The sequence below is a fragment of the Staurois parvus genome, unplaced genomic scaffold, assembly GCF_062004578.1.
Source record: "Staurois parvus isolate SC_StPar_1 unplaced genomic scaffold, SC_StPar_1.0 ptg000675l, whole genome shotgun sequence".
Taxonomy (NCBI): Eukaryota; Metazoa; Chordata; class Amphibia; order Anura; family Ranidae; genus Staurois; species Staurois parvus.
In genome coordinates this window covers 477,470-495,682 of record NW_028318471.1, presented here as the reverse complement: position 1 = coordinate 495,682, position 18,213 = coordinate 477,470, and the positions used below count along the sequence as shown (strand labels likewise).

The following is an 18,213-nucleotide window of genomic DNA, read 5'->3' as shown; positions in this document are numbered from 1 at the left end:
CTCTGGGACAAGTGACACTGGAACAGTGGTGGACTGACCATTCGAGCACTCGGGCACTGGGTCAGTAGGGGGCCCCATGAGATGCCCCTAGTTCCTTTCATAGGCTTTTTTGGGTGTGGTTTGAGTGTGGGGGAGGAAACAGGGGCCCCATGATCCTCTATAGCCCGGGGCCCCATGAGTTCTCAGTCCACCCCTGTACCCATGCGATCTGATTCTAGTGAGGACCAAAAAGAGCATCCTGCACCTTTTTTGGTGGGGGTGTGGTGCGATTTGACCTGTATGTGACAGCGGCGCGGTTCCTGTGCGAATCACATGCGGGCTGAAGAGGGGGACATATCCCGAAAGCTTGTCCTGAAAATTGCATGTTAGTGCAAATATAAAAAAAAAAGTATCACGGACAGTACTCAATACATCTAACAAAATTAAAACAAACAATTAGCAAATCATTAAAAAAATAAATAAATTAAATTTTAATAAAAAATTTTATTAAAAAAATGTAAACTAAAAAAAAAAATGAATTAAAAAAAAAAAGTTCCTGGACTGTATTGCAGATCTCCAGGAGAATCCGAAAGCGATGAATGTGAGATTCTCCTGACTCAGTCCTGTGTGTTGTATTCCTGCCGGTAGGAAGAGCCGTGCTGTCCAGTGTGCTGGGAGTGGGCAGATGTCAGTGTGACCAGCACATGTGTCAGTGCTGTGTCAGTGGGCAGGTTGGGGCTTTGGATAGCCGCTTGTGTGTGTCAGCAGTCAGTGCAGAGAGCTCAGCCATCCGGGAGGAGAGGAGAGGGTGCTGCCAGCAACTTGCAGCCAGGGAGGGTGCTACACCCAGCCGCAGAGGCAGCAGCAGCAATGCTTCGCGTTTTCATTCTCCACGCAGAGAATGTGCAGACCCCTGACACCGACATCAGTGACACCTACTGCTCTGTGGTCGTCCAGGGTAAGTTGTGCTGAGGGGCAGCATGCTCAGTGCTGGGGGGGGGGGAGCACCATGCATGACATGACAGTGCGATGACAGCTGCTGGTATTTTGGGAAAGGCCAGGAATATCCTTTACAATACCCAGCAGGACGATACCGATTCCCAGCCTTGTTACCTCGTCTGCGGATACATTCCAATTCTGTCCTAGATTGTCAGCTCCCAGGATCAGCCCCTCCCTCCTAGATTGTCAGCTCCCAGGATCAGCCCCTCCCTCCTAGATTGTCAGCTCCCAGGATCAGCCCCTCCCTCCTAGATTGTCAGCTCCCAGGATCAGCCCCTCCCTCCTAGATTGTCAGCTCCCAGGATCAGCCCCTCCCTCCTAGATTGTAAGCTCCCAGGATCAGCCCCTCCCTCCTAGATTGTCAGCTCCCAGGATCAGCCCTCCCTCCTAGATTGTCAGCTCCCAGGATCAGCCCCTCCCTCCTAGATTGTCAGCTCCCAGGATCAGCCCCTCCCTCCTAGATTGTAAGCTCCCAGGATCAGCCCCTCCCTCCTAGATTGTAAACTCCCAGGATCAGCCCTCCCTCCTAGATTGTCAGCTCCCAGGATCAGCCCCTCCCTCCTAGATTGTCAGCTCCCAGGATCAGCCCCTCCCTCCTAGATTGTCAGCTCCCAGGATCAGCCCCTCCCTCCTAGATTGTCAGCTCCCAGGATCAGCCCCTCCCTCCTAGATTGTCAGCTCCCAGGATCAGCCCCTCCCTCCTAGATTGTCAGCTCCCAGGATCAGCCCCTCCCTCCTAGATTGTCAGCTCCCAGGATCAGCCCCTCCCTCCTAGATTGTCAGCTCCCAGGATCAGCCCCTCCCTCCTAGATTGTCAGCTCCCAGGATCAGCCCCTCCCTCCTAGATTGTAAGCTCCCAGGATCAGCCCCTCCCTCCTAGATTGTCAGCTCCCAGGATCAGCCCCTCCCTCCTAGATTGTCAGCTCCCAGGATCAGCCCCTCCCTCCTAGATTGTAAGCTCCCAGGATCAGCCCCTCCCTCCTAGATTGTAAACTCCCAGGATCAGCCCCTCCCTCCTAGATTGTCAGCTCCCAGGATCAGCCCCTCCCTCCTAGATTGTCAGCTCCCAGGATCAGCCCCTCCCTCCTAGATTGTCAGCTCCCAGGATCAGCCCCTCCCTCCTAGATTGTCAGCTCCCAGGATCAGCCCCTCCCTCCTAGATTGTAAGCTCCCAGGATCAGGCCCTCCTATCCCTCTTGTATTGAACTGTATTGTTGCTGTATTGTCTCCCGTTATATTGTAAAGCGCTGAGCAAACTGTTGGCGCCATATAAATCCTGTATAATAATAATAATAATAATAATAAATCCCGGGAGTATCTGTGGGATTTCACTGCGCAGTGCCGCCCCCAGCACTGCAAGGGTTAAATGATGGCGTTGTCCACTGCGGTGGTCTCCAAACTTTTCAGTCCAGGGGGGGGGGGGAGGGGGGGCACATCGAATGTATTATTAGATATTTCTGGACAAGAAAAATCCCTTTTTATAAACAAACAAGTTGAATTTAAATGAATGATTATATTTTACTCGGAGTCCCCATCAGAGTCCACCCTTACATCAGAGTCCCCATCAGGGTCCACCCTTACATCAGAGTCCCCATCAGAGTCCACCCTTACATCAGCATCCCCATCAGAGACCACCCTTACATCAGAGTCCCCATCAGAGTCCATCCTCACATCGGTGTCCCCATCAGAGACCACCTTTACATCATCATCCCCATCAGAGTCCACCCTTACATCAGAGTCCCCATCAGGGTCCCTCCTTACATCGGAGTCGCCATCAGCGACCACCCTTACATCATCTTCCCCATCAGAGTCCACCCTTACATCGGAGTCTCCATAAGGGTCCCTGCTTACATCGCAGTCCTCATCAGAGACCACCCTTACATCATCATCCCCATCAGAGTCCAGCCTTACAACGGAGTCTCCATCAGGGTCCCTCCTTACATTGGAGTCCCCATCAGAGACCACCCTTACATCATCTTCCCCATCAGAGTCCACCCTTACATTGGAGTCTCCATCAGGGTCCCTCCTTACATCGGAGTCCCCATCAGAAACCACCTTTACATCAGCATACCCATCAGAGTCCACCCTTACAACGGAGTCTCCATCAGGGTCCCTCCTTACATTGGAGTCCCCATCAGAGACCACCCTTACATCATCTTCCCCATTAGAGTCCACCCTTACATTGGAGTCTCCATCAGGGTCCTTCCTTACATCGGAGTCCTCATCAGAGACCACCTTTACATCAGCATACCCATCAGAGTCCACCCTTACATCGGAGTCCCCATCACTGTCCCTCCTTATGTCAGAGTTCCCATCAGTGACCACCCTTATATCAGCATCACCATCAGAGTCCACCCTTACATCAGAGTCTACATCAGGGTCCCTCCTTAAGAGAACAGAGAAAAGCTTCTGTAAAGAAAAACTTGAGCCCATCAGGGTACCTCCTTACATTAGAGTCTCTATCAGAGTCCACCCTTACATCGGAGTCCCCATCAGAGACCACCCTTACATCAGAGTCTCCATCAGAGACCACCTTTACATCAGCATCCCCATCAGAGACCACCCTTACATCGGAGTCCCCATCACAGACCACCCTTACATCAGGGTTCCCATCAGAGTCCACCCTTACATCGGAGTCCCCATAAGAGTCCACCCTTACATCGGAGTCTCCAGGGTCCCTCTTTACATTGGAGTTCCCATCAGAGACCACCCTTACATCATCATCCCCATCAGAGTCCACCCTTACATCGGAGTCCCCATCAGTGTCCCTCCTTACATCAGAGTCCCCATCAGTGACCAACTTTACATCAGCATCCCCATCAGAGTCCACCCTTACATCGGAGTCTCCAGGGTCCCTCTTTACATCGGAGTTCCCATCAGAGACCACCCTTACATCATCATCCCCATCAGAGTCCACCCTTATATCGGAGTCCCCATCAGTGTCCCTCCTTACATCGGAGATCCCATCAGTGACCACCTTTACATCAGCATCCCCATCAGAGTCCACCCTTACATCGGAGTCTCCAGGGTCCCTCTTTACATTGGATTTCCCATCAGTGACCACCTTTACATCAGCATCCCCATCAGAGTCCACCCTTACAACAGAGTCCCCATCAGGGTTCCTCTTGTGTATTTTTTATATACTTTTTTTTTCATTAAACAAATATAATAAAATCCTAGGCCTTGAACACAGTGGATGATTTTTCAGTTTCTCCGAGGGGCATCTGGCTTTTTTTTCTTTTTTCCCTGCCTCTAATTGTCCCTGAATGTTAGTCTGTGTGTCCATGCATACATAGGCAGAGGGACGGACGCCGCTCAAGACCAACCCTGAGAGTCAGATGAGTGGAATGGCCTCAGACTCTGCTCCAGCCACACCCCCTGACATGTTTCACCCCACCCATCGGGGGCTCGGTCAGGTGGGAGCTGCACAATTAACGTTTCCCCACACTCCCTGCACACATAGGCGTTTAGAGGCAGGAAAACCCACTGCCAGTGCGTCAGGGAGCAACGAAGACTTGGCACAAAATTGACGTCTACATGCATCTAAATGTGTTGATCCATTTTAATGGCCAGAGTACAATGAATATTCTGGCCAATGAAATTAATTAATGTCCAAACACCTGATGAGGCAAAATGCACCAAAAATGCATTTTGAAGCGTCAAGCAATTTTTTCTGCCAAAATTCCGCTGCCAGGAGGAAAGGCATCTAGGAGGAGCTCAGCTATGGGGACAGATTAGAGGAACTGAATTCATTCTCTCTTGAGAAGGAGATTAGGAGGGGATATGATGTCCATGTATAATACATAAGGGGGGATATGATCACCATGTATAATACATAAGGGGGGATATGATCTCCATGTATAATACATAAGGGGGGATATGATCTCCATGTATAATACATAAGGGGGGGATATGATCTCTCCATGTATAATACATAAGGGGGGATATGATCTCCATGTATAATACATAAGGGGAGATATGATCTCCATGTATAATACATAAGGGGGGATATGATCTCCATGTATAATACATAAGGGGGGATATGATCACCATGTATAATACATAAGGGGGGATATGATCACCATGTATAATATATAAGGGGGATATGATCACCATGTATAATACATAAGGGGGATATGATCTCCATGTATAATACATAAGGGGGATATGACCTCCATGTATAATACATAAGGGGGGATATGATCACCATGTATAATACATAAGGGGGGGATATGATCTCCATGTATAATACATAAGGGGGGATATGATCACCATGTATAATACATAAGGGGGGATATGATCACCATGTATAATACATAAGGGGGGATATGATCTCCATGTATAATACATAAGGGGGGATATGATCACCATGTATAATACATAAGGGGGGATATGATCACCATATATAATACATAAGGGGGGATATGATCACCATGTATAATACATAAGGGGGGATATGATCTCCATGTATAATACATAAGGGGGGATATGATCACCATGTATAATACATAAGGGGGGATATGATCACCATATATAATACATAAGGGGGATATGATCTCCATGTATAATACATAAGGGGGGATATGATCACCATGTATAATACATAAGGGGGGATATGATCACCATGTATTATACATAAGGAGGGATATGATCTCCATGTATAATACATAAGGGGGATATGATCTCCATGTATAATACATAAGGGGGGATATGATCTCCATGTATAATACATAAAGGGGGATATGATCTCCATGTATAATACATAAGGGGGATATGATCTCCATGTATAATACATAAGGGGGATATGATCTCCATGTATAATACATAAGGGGGGATATGATCACCATGTATAATACATATGGGGGGATATGATCTCCATGTATAATACATAAGGAGGGATATGATCACCATGTATAATACATAAGGGGGGATATGATCTCCATGTATAATACATAAGGGGGGATATGATCTCCATGTATAATACATAAGGGGGATATGATCTCTCCATGTATAATACATAAGGGGAGATATGATCTCCATGTATAATACATAAGGGGGGATATGATCTCCATGTATAATACATAAGGGGGGATATGATCACCATGTATAATACATAAGGGGGGATATGATCTCCATGTATAATACATAAGGGGGGATATGATCTCCATGTATAATACATAAGGGGGGATATGATCTCCATGTATAATACATAAAGGGGGATATGATCTCCATGTATAATACATAAGGGGGATATGATCTCCATGTATAATACATAAGGGGGATATGATCTCCATGTATAATACATAAGGGGGGATATGATCACCATGTATAATACATATGGGGGGATATGATCTCCATGTATAATACATAAGGAGGGATATGATCACCATGTATAATACATAAGGGGGGATATGATCTCCATGTATAATACATAAGGGGGGATATGATCACCATGTATAATACATATGGGGGGATATGATCTCCATGTATAATACATAAGGAGGGATATGATCACCATGTATAATACATAAGGGGGGATATGATCACCATGTATAATACATAAGGGGGGATATGATCACCATGTATTATACATAAGGGGGGATATGATCTCCATGTATAATACATAAGGGGGGTATGATCTCCATGTATAATACATAAGGGGGGATATGATCACCATGTATAATACATAAGGGGGGATATGATCACCATGTATAATACATAAGGGGGGATATGATCTCCATGTATAATACATAGGGGGAAATGATCTCCATGTATAATACATAAGGGGGGATATGATCTCCATGTATAATACATAATGGGGAGATATGATCTCCATGTATAATACATAAGGGGGATATGATCTCCATGTATAATACATAAGGGGGGATGTGATCTCCATGTATAATACATAAGGGGGGATATGATCTCCATGTATAATACATAAGGGGGGATATGATCTCCATGTATAATACATAAGGGGGGATATGATCTCCATGTATAATACATAAGGGGGGATATGATCACCATGTATAATACATGAGGGGGGATATGATCACCATGTATAATACATAAGGGGGGATATGATCTCCATGTATAATACATAAGGGGGGAAATGATCTCCATGTATAATACATAAGGGGGGATATGATCTCCATGTATAATACATAAGGGGGGATATGATCTCCATGTATAATACATAAGGGGGGATATGATCTCCATGTATAATACATAAGGGGGGATATGATCTCCATGTATAATACATAAGGGGGGATATGATCACCATGTATAATACATGAGGGGGGGATATGATCACCATGTATAATACATAAGGGGGGATATGATCTCCATGTATAATACATAAGGGGGGAAATGATCTCCATGTATAATACATAAGGGGGGATATGATCTCCATGTATAATACATAAGGGGGGATATGATCTCCATGTATAATACATAAGGGGGGATTTGATCTCCATGTATAATACATAAGGGGGGATATGATCTCCATGTATAATACATAAGGGGGATATGATCTCAATGTATAATACATAAGAGGGGATATGATCACCATGTATAATACATAAGGGGGGATATGATCTCCATGTATAATACATAAGGGGGGATATGATCATCATGTATAATACATAAGGGGGGATATGATCACCATGTATAATACATAAGGGGGGATTTGATCTCCATGTATAATACATAAGGGGGGATATGATCTCCATGTATAATACATAAGGGGGATATGATCTCCATGTAAGCTCGTCTCCTAGATTGTAAGCTCGTAAGAGTAGGGCCCTCTTTCCCCTCGTACATTGTTTGTTGTTGTTGTACTGTGCCATGTATTGTCCCCCCTATTGTACAGCGCTGAGCAAACCCTTTGGCGCTATATAAACTCGTAGTAATAATAATAATAATAATGTATAATACATAAAGGGGGATATGATCTCCATGTATAATACATAAGGGGGGATATGATCTCCATGTATAATTCATAAGGGGGATATGATCTCCATGTATAATACATAAGGGGGGATATGATCTCCATGTATAATACATAAGGGGGATATGATCTCCCTGTATAATACATAAGGGAGGATATGATCTCCATGTATAATACATAAGGGGGGATATGATCTCCATGTATAATACATAAGGGGGGATATGATCACCATGTATAATACATAAGGGGTGGATATAATCTCCATGTATAATACATAAGGGGGGATATGATCTCCATGTATAATACATAAGGGGGGATATGATCTCCATGTATAATACATAAGGGGGGATATGATCTCCATGTATAATACATAAGGGGGGATATGATCTTCATGTATAATACATAAGGGGGGATATGATCACCATGTATAATACATGAGGGGGGATATGATCACCATGTATAATACATAAGGGGGGATATGATCTCCATGTATAATACATAAGGGGGGATATGATCTCCATGTATAATACATAAGGGGGGATATGATCTCCATGTATAATACATAAGGGGGGATATGATCTCCATGTATAATACATAAGGGGGATATGATCTCCATGTATAATACATAAGGGGGATATGATCACCATGTATAATACATAAGGGGGGATATAATCTCCATGTATAATACATAAGGGGGGGATATGATCACCATGTATAATACATAAGGGGGGATATGATCACCATGTATAATACATAAGAGGGATATGATCACCATGTATAATACATAAGGGGGGATATGATCTCCATGTATAATACATAAGGGGGGATATGATCTCCATGTATAATACATAAGGGGGGGATATGATCACCATGTATAATACATAAGGGGGGGATATGATCTCCATGTATAATACATAAGGGAGGATATGATCTCCATGTATAATACATAAGGGGGGATATGATCACCATGTATAATACATAAGGGGGATATGATCTCCATGTATAATACATAAGGGGGGGATATGATCTCCATGTATAATACATAAGGGGGGGATATGATCACCATGTATAATACATAAGGGGGGATATGATCTCCATGTATAATACATAAGGGGGGATATGATCATCATGTATAATACATAAGGGGGGATATGATCACCATGTATAATACATAAGGGGGGATTTGATCTCCATGTATAATACATAAGGGGGGATATGATCTCCATGTATAATACATAAGGGGGATATGATCTCAATGTATAATACATAAGAGGGGATATGATCACCATGTATAATACATAAGGGGGGATATGATCTCCATGTATAATACATAAGGGGGGATATGATCATCATGTATAATACATAAGGGGGGATATGATCACCATGTATAATACATAAGGGGGGATTTGATCTCCATGTATAATACATAAGGGGGGATATGATCTCCATGTATAATACATAAGGGGGATATGATCTCCATGTAAGCTCGTCTCCTAGATTGTAAGCTCGTAAGAGTAGGGCCCTCTTTCCCCTCGTACATTGTTTGTTGTTGTTGTACTGTGCCATGTATTGTCCCCCCTATTGTACAGCGCTGAGCAAACCCTTTGGCGCTATATAAACTCGTAGTAATAATAATAATAATAATGTATAATACATAAAGGGGGATATGATCTCCATGTATAATACATAAGGGGGGATATGATCTCCATGTATAATTCATAAGGGGGATATGATCTCCATGTATAATACATAAGGGGGGATATGATCTCCATGTATAATACATAAGGGGGGATATGATCACCATGTATAATACATAAGGGGTGGATATAATCTCCATGTATAATACATAAGGGGGGATATGATCTCCATGTATAATACATAAGGGGGGATATGATCTCCATGTATAATACATAAGGGGGGATATGATCTCCATGTATAATACATAAGGGGGGATATGTTCTCCATGTATAATATATAAGGGGGGGATATGATCTCCATGTATAATACATAAGGGGGGATATGATCTCCATGTATAATACATAAGGGGGGATATGATCTCCATGTATAATACATAAGGGGGGATATGATCTCCATGTATAATACATAAGGGGGGGTATGATCACCACGTATAATACATAAGGGGGATATGATCACCATGTATAATACATAAGGGGGATATGAACACCATGTATAATACATAAGGGGGGGATATGATCACCATGTATAATACATAAGGGGGATATGATCACCATGTATAATACATAAGGGGGGATATGATCACCATGTATAATACATAAGGGGGGGATATGATCACCATGTATAATACATAAGGGGGATATGATCTCCATGTATAATACATAAGGGGGATATGATCTCCATGTATAATACATAAGGGGGGATGTGATCTCCATGTATAATACATAAGGGGGGATATGATCTCCATGTATAATACAAAAGGGGGGATATGATCACCATGTATAATACATAAGGGGGGATATGATCTCCATGTATAATACATAAGGGGGATATGATCTCCATGTATAATACATAAGGGGGGATCTTCTCTCCATGTATAATACATAAGGGGGGATATGATCTCCATGTATAATACATAAGGGGGGATATGATCACCATGTACAATACATAAGGGGGATATGATCTCCATGTATAATACATGAGGGGGATATGATCTCCATGTATAATACATAAGTGGGATATGATCTCCATGTATAATACATAAGGGGGGATATGATCTCCATGTATAATACATAAGGGGGGGATATGATCTCCATGTATAATACATAAGGGGGGATATGATCTCCATGTATAATACATAAGGGGGGATATGATCTCCATGTATAATACATAAGGGGGGATATGATCTCCATGTATAATACATAAGGGGGATATGATCTCCATGTATAATACATAAGGGGGGGATATGCTCTCCATGTATAATACATAAGGGGGGATATGATCTCCATGTATAATACATAAGGGGGATATGATCTCCATGTATAATACATAAGAGGGGATATGATCACCATGTATAATACATAAGGGGGATATGATCTCCATGTATAATACATAAGGGGGGATATGATCTCCATGTATAATACATAAGGGGGGATATGATCTCCATGTATAATACATAAGGGGGATATGATCTCCATGTACAATACATAAGGGGGGATATGATCTCCATGTATAATACATAAGGGGGATATGATCTCCATGTATAATACATAAGGGGGGATATGATCACCATGTATAATACATAAGGGGGGATATGATCTCCATGTATAATACATAAGGGGGGGGATATGATCTCCATGTATAATACATAAGGGGGGATATGATCTCCATGTATAATACATAAGGGGGGATATGATCACCATATATAATACATAAGGGGGGGATATGATCACCATCATCAGTGGTTCATATAGTGAACTCGGTATAGAGTCCCTGAGATCATCACAGAGGACCTTCCCATGAATTTAGTCTCCAAACGCGGAAAGGTTTCTTCACAGTAAGAGCTGTGAAAATGTGGAATAGACTCCCTCAAGAGTTGGTTGTGGCCAGCTCACTGGATTGCTGTAGGAAAGTCCTGGATCCTTTCTTGTATACACAGAATATAACTGGATATAACATTTATAGGTAAAGTTGATCCAGGGAATATCCTATTGCCTCTCGGGGGATCCGGAAATAATTTTTCCCCTGCAGGAGCAGATTGGATCATGCTTTGCTGGTTTTTTTTGCCTTCCTCTGGGTCAGTGTGGGTATAGGATTATAACTTTTTTTTTTAATGGTTAAACTGGATGAACTTTTGTCTTTTCTCAGACAGAATATGTAACTATGTAACTAAGTTAATAAAATATAAAGTGTGCATGAGGCCTTTTTCAGCTGTTCCTTAACTAGCTATTCATATCCAAAGACATGCTGGTAGGTGAATTGGATCCTGTCTAAATTGTCCCTAGTACATGTATGTATGAATGTTAAGGACCTTAGATTGTACACCCCTTGAGGGTTAGGGACTGATGTGAATGTACAATATATATGTAAAGCGCTGCGTAAATTGATGGCGCTATATAAGTACCTGAAATAAATAAATGAAATGAATATGTAAATCCAGGTCATTGACATCATCTGAAATCAGGCTGGTATCTATTAATGATATCCACAGTCTAGTAAAGGGGGTATGATATACGAGGGCAATACAATGCTGATCCATAATCGTTGAAAAGAACTTAAATCGCCTAAACAATGTCTTACTTTGCCCTTCCTGCCTCCCTTTTCCATAAATGCTAAATGTTTTTTATTCAATTTTTATTTCTTCTTCTTTTTGTGCTGCAAGGCAGCCCTTCTGATTTTCTATCCTAGGCCGGGTCCCGCTGTCTCTTGGAGTTGCTACATTACAGCTATCCCATGAGGCAGTGTGTTACTAAACAACAAAGCAGTGCATGGAAGGTGCCTGTGTGTGCAAACTAATGCCACAGGGCACCACAGCGGAGCCCTCTTAATAGCATCTTGGGCCCCTGGGCAAAGCAGTGCACTAGGGTCCCTACCAGCCTATCCCAATTTACATTCCTGCAGTCAAGAATTATAGGTAGTTGATACAATTAAACACATATATATAAGTACTTTAAAAAAAAAGTTTGATTTTAAACAATAAGAAATCATGCCACAAATCAAATACTAATCAACACAAAGAGCACAGTACAGGGGAGTCAGGAGGGCACAATACTGGGATCAGGAGGGCACAGTACAGGGGAGTCAGGAGGGCACAATATTGGGATCAGGAGGGCATAGTACAGGGGAGTCAGGAGGGCACAGTACAGGGGAGTCAGGAGGGCACAGTACTGGGATCAGGAGGACACAGTACAGGGGAGTCAGGAGGGCACAATACTGGGATCAGGAGGACACAGTACAGGGGAGTCAGGAGGGCACAGTATAGGGAAGTCAGGAGGGCATAGTACTGGGATCAGGAGGGCATATTACAGGGGAGTCAGGAGGGCACAGAACAGGGGAGTCAGGAGGGCACAGTACAGGGGAGTCAGGAGGGCACAGAACAGGGGAGTCAGGAGGGCATAGTACTGGGATCCGGAGGGCATAGTACAGGGGAGTCAGGAGGGCACAGTACAGGGGAGTCAGGAGGGCACAATACTGGGATCAGGAGGGCACAGTACAGGGGAGTCAGGAGGGCACAGCACAGGGGATTCAGGAGTGCACAATACTGGGATCAGGAGGGCATAGTACAGGGGAGTCAGGAGGGCACAGTACAGGGGAGTCAGGAGGGCACAGTACAGGGGAGTCAGGAGGGCACAGTACTGGGATCAGGAGGACACAGTACAGGGGAGTCAGGAGGGCACAATACTGGGATCAGGAGGACACAGTACAGGGGAGTCAGGAGGGCACAGTATAGGGAAGTCAGGAGGGCACAGTACAGGGGAGTCAGGAGGGCACAGTACAGGGGAGTCAGGAGGGCACAGTACAGGGGAGTCAGGAGGACACAGTACAGGGGAGTCAGGAGGGCACAGTACAGGGGAGTCAGGAGGGCACAGTACAGGGAAGTCAGGAGGGCATAGTACTGGGATCAGGAGGGCATATTACAGGGGAGTCAGGAGGGCACAATACTGGGATCAGGAGGGCCCAATACAGGGGAGTCAGGAGGGCACAGTACAGGGAAGTCAGGAGGGCATAGTACTGGGATCAGGAGGGCATAGTACAGGGGAGTCAGGAGAGCACAATACTGGGATCAGGAGGGCCCAATACAGGGGAGTCAGGAGGGCACAGAACAGGGGAGGCAGGAGGGCACAATACTGGGATCAGGAGGGCACAGTACAGGGGAGTCAGGAGGGCACAATACTGGGATCAGGAGGGCACAGTACAGGGGAGTCAGGAGGGCACAGTACAGGGGAGTCAGGAGGGCACAGTACAGGGGAATCAGGAGGGCACAGTACAGGGGGAATCAGGAGGGCACAATACTGGGATCAGGAGGGCTCAGTACAGGGGAATCAGGAGGGCACAGTACAGGGGAGTCAGGAGGGCACAGTACAGGGGAATCAGGAGGGCACAGTACAGGGGGAATCAGGAGGGCACAGTACAGGGGAGTCAGGAGGGCACAGTACAGGGGAGTCAGGAGGGCACAGTACAGGGGAATCAGGAGGGCACAGTACAGGGGAATCAGGAGGGCACAATACTGGGATCAGGAGGGCTCAGTACAGGGGAATCAGGAGGGCTCAGTACAGGGGAATCAGGAGGGCACAGTACAGGGGGAATCAGGAGGGCACAGTACAGGGGAGTCAGGAGGGCACAATACTGGGATCAGGAGGGCACAATACTGGGATCAGGAGGGCTCAGTACAGGGGAATCAGGAGGGCATAGTACAGGGGAGTCAGAAGGGCACAGTACTGGGATCAGGAGGGCACAATACTGGGATCAGGAGGGCTCAATACTGGGATCAGGAGGGCTCAGTACAGGGGAATCAGGAGGACACAGTACAGGGGAGTCAGAAGGGCACAGTACTGGGATCAGGAGGACACAGTACAGGGGAGTCAGGAGGGCTCAGTACAGGGGGAATCAGGAGGACACAGTACAGGGGAGTCAGAAGGGCACAGTACTGGGATCAGGAGGGCACAATACTGGGATCAGGAGGGCTCACTACAGGGGAATCAGGAGGGCACAGTACAGAGAGAATCAGGAGGGCACAGTACAGGGGAGTCAGGAGGGCACAATACTGGGATCAGGAGGGCACAATACTGGGATCAGGAGAGCTCAGTACAGGGGAATCAGGGCACAACACTGGTATCAGGAGGGCACAATACTGGGATCAGGAGGGCTCAGTACAGGGGAATCAGGAGGACACAGTACAGGGGAGTCAGAAGGGCACAGTACTGGGATCAGGAGGGCACAATACTGGGATCAGGAGGGCACAATACTGGGATCAGAAGGGCTCAGTACAGGGGAGTCAGAAGGGCACAGTACTGGGATCAGGAGGGCACAATACTGGGATCAGGAGGGCTCAGTACAGGGGAATCAGGAGGTCTCAGTACAGGGGAGTCAGAAGGGCACAGTACTGGGGTCAGGAGGGCACAATACTGGGATCAGGAGGGCTCAGTACAGGGGAGTCAGGAGGACACAGTACTGGGATCAGAAGGGCACAATACTGGGATCAGGAAGGCTCAGTACAGGGGAGTCAGGAGGGCACAGTACTGGGATCAGGAGGGCACAATACTGGGATCTGGAGGGTACAGTACAGGGGAATCAGGAGGGCACAGTACAGGGGAATCAGGAGGGCACAGTACAGGGGAGTCAGGAGGGCACAGTACAGGGGAGTCAGGAGGGCACAGTACTGGGATGAGGAGGGCATAGTACTGGGATCAGGAGGGCACAATACTGGGATCTGGAGGGTACAGTACAGGGGAATCAGGAGGGCACAGTACTGGGATCAGGAGGGCACAATACTGGGATCTGGAGGGTACAGTACAGGGGAATCAGGAGGGCACAGTACAGGGGAGTCAGGAGGGCACAGTACTGGGATGAGGAGGGCACAATACAGGGGAGTCAGGAGGGCACAGTGCAGGGGAGTCAGGAGGGCACAATACTGGGATCAGGAGGGCACAATACTGGGATCAGGAGGGCACAGTACAGGGCAGTCAGGAGGGCACAGTGCAGGGGAGTCAGGAGGGTACAGTGCAGGGGAGTCAGAAGGGCACAATACTGGGGTGTCAGAAGGGCACAATACTGGGGTGTCAGGAGGGCACAGTACTGGGATAAGGAGAGCACAATACTGGGATCAGGAAGGCACAGTACAAGGGAGTCAGGAGGGCACAGTACTGGGATCAGGAGGGCATAGTACAGGGGAGTCAGGAGGGCACAGTACTGGGATCAGGAGGGCACAGTACAGGTTCTATGACACTACCTGGGCCATCCCGGGACAGCTTAGTAAAAAGCGCGACTGTCCAGCAAATCCAGGACAGTTGGCAGGTATGATGTAATGTATTAATATCATGGGGTTACCATGCACCTGGGGCCCCTGGGCAGTGCCCTGGGGTGTCCATGCACTAAGACAACCCTGCACCACAATGCCTATCCACCACAAGCTGGTGGCATTTGTACGCATGCGTGGAAATCCGCTGTGCATGTGTAGACAGACTGCCAGTCTCTGCCTGCTCTCAAATGCCTGTAAGAGAGCGACAGTGCATCTCCGCTGTACCATTTTTTTTCTAGGGGCCAGCGTAGATCAGGGGGAGCGGGGGTCATTTAGGAACAGTTAAGTTTTACTTTAAAGGAAAGCTGTCCGTTCAGTCTTAATAATAAGGCTTACAGTAGGTTACACTTGCAGTTGGGGGGGCAGTAAAAATAGGCGTCTGATGTGAAGGAGCTGCACTGTTGACAGCGCAGTGTGTCATAATAGTGAGAAGTGGCCTCAGCCTTGGCTCCTCCTAAGCCGGGTGTCGGCAACCCGCGGCTCCGGAGCCGCATGCGGCTCTTTTTCACCTTTCCTGCGGCTCCGGAGCACACTGCCCACCAGGTGACAGGCAATAGGGTCGGCAAGCCGCGGCTCTTTTAATGCAGCTCTTCTATGTGCCGGGCGCCCGCTCCCCTCCCTCCTCCAAACATTGGCTGTCAGGATGTAGGCGGGGCAGCGTGACGAACTCCTCTCCTCTCACAGTCCGCCCTGAAGACCGGAACGGCGCGGGAACACAGCTAGAGGAACGCGCGGAGCAAAGGTAAGTGAATTGACACAGGGGGAATGAATTACTATAGGGGGGATGAATTACTATATGGGGGATGAATTACTATATGGGGGATGAATTACTATATGGGGGATGTATTACTATAGGGGGGATGAATTACTATATGGGGGATGAATTACTATGGGGGATGTATTACTATGGGGGATGAATTACTATATGGGGGCTGAATTACTATGGGGGATGAATTAATTACTATATGGGGGATGAATTACTATGGGGGATGAATTACTATATGGGGGATGAATTACTATAGGAGGGATGAATTACTATAGGGGGGATGAATTACTATAGGGGGGATGAATTACTATATGGGGGATGAATTACTATAGGGGGGATGAATTGCTATATGGGGGATGAATTACTATGGGGGGATGAATTACTATATGGGGGATGAATTACTATGGGGGATGAATTACTATATGGGGGATGAATTACTATAGGAGGGATGAATTACTATAGGGGGGATGAATTACTGTAGGGGGGATGAATTACTATATGGGGGATGAATTACTATAGGGGGGATGAATTGCTATATGGGGGATGAATTACTATGGGGGGATGAATTACTATATGGGGGATGAATTACTATATGGGGGATGTATTTTCAGTTTTAAAAATGTTTCTCTCAAAATAAATTTCAATCGTGGTTTTGGCGAGATTTGGCTCAGTTGAAAAAAAAGGTTGCCCACCACTGACCTAAGGCTATGATTGTGATTATGACGATACACTGTGGCCCTGGTTAACCCTTTGCTTACTGGGCCCTTAAACCCCCTTCATGACCAGAGCGCTTTTTGCAATATATGCAGTGTCGGATTTGTTTTAAATGTTGCAATGGTTTTGCGGCTCCCAGTCTTTATTTCCCTCTCGGAAACGGGTCCAAGTGGCTCTTTATGTCTTAAAGGTTGCAGACCCCTGTCCTAAGCCATACACTGATGTGTTTTGTGAAATGCGTCAGTGGAGCCGAGGCTGAGGCCGCTTCTCACTATTGTCACAAACTGGGCTGTCGGGAGCAGGGGCGGACTGACTATTCGAGCACTCGGGTACTGCCCGAGGACCCGGGGTCAGTAGGTGGCCCCATGAGATGCCCCTGGTACCTTTCATTGGCTTTTTCATAGGCTTTTTTGGGTGTGGGCGAGGACACAGGGGCCCCATGATCCCCTTTTGCCCGGGGGCCCCATGAGTTGTCAGTCCGCCCCTGGTCATGAGTGCAGTGCACAGGGGCAGACTGACCATTTGGAAACTCGGGCACTGCCCGAGGGCCCGGGGTCAGTAGGGGGCCGCAAGAGATGCCCCTGGTACCTTTTTCATAGGCTTTTTTGAGTTTGGGCAAGGACACAGGGGCCCCATAATCCCCTATTGCCGGGGGCCCCATGAGTTGTCAGTCCACCCCTGGTCGGGAGTGCAGCGCCCAGGGGCGGACTGACCATTTGGAAACTGGCAGCCCCTGGCAGCGCCCTCACATTGTATAGCCATTATGTTTTCTGGATGAGCGTTCTAGACTCCAGCACCCGTTCCAGCAGCGGA

The 18,213-nt window shown here is 46.4% G+C and overlaps 1 protein-coding gene across 2 annotated transcripts in view; it reads left to right on the top strand.

Moving 5' to 3' along the window:
- The first annotated feature begins 647 nt into the window (after positions 1 to 647).
- DYSF (dysferlin) overlaps positions 648 to 18,213 on the top strand; it is a 396,353-nt gene continuing 378,787 nt past the window's right edge. For both annotated transcript variants that reach the window (XM_089652230.1, XM_089652225.1), the window contains exon 1: positions 648 to 937. In XM_089652230.1, coding sequence (XP_089508356.1) covers positions 850 to 937 — 88 coding nt within the window. In that variant the 5' untranslated portion in view covers positions 648 to 849. The remainder of the gene's footprint in view (positions 938 to 18,213) is intronic.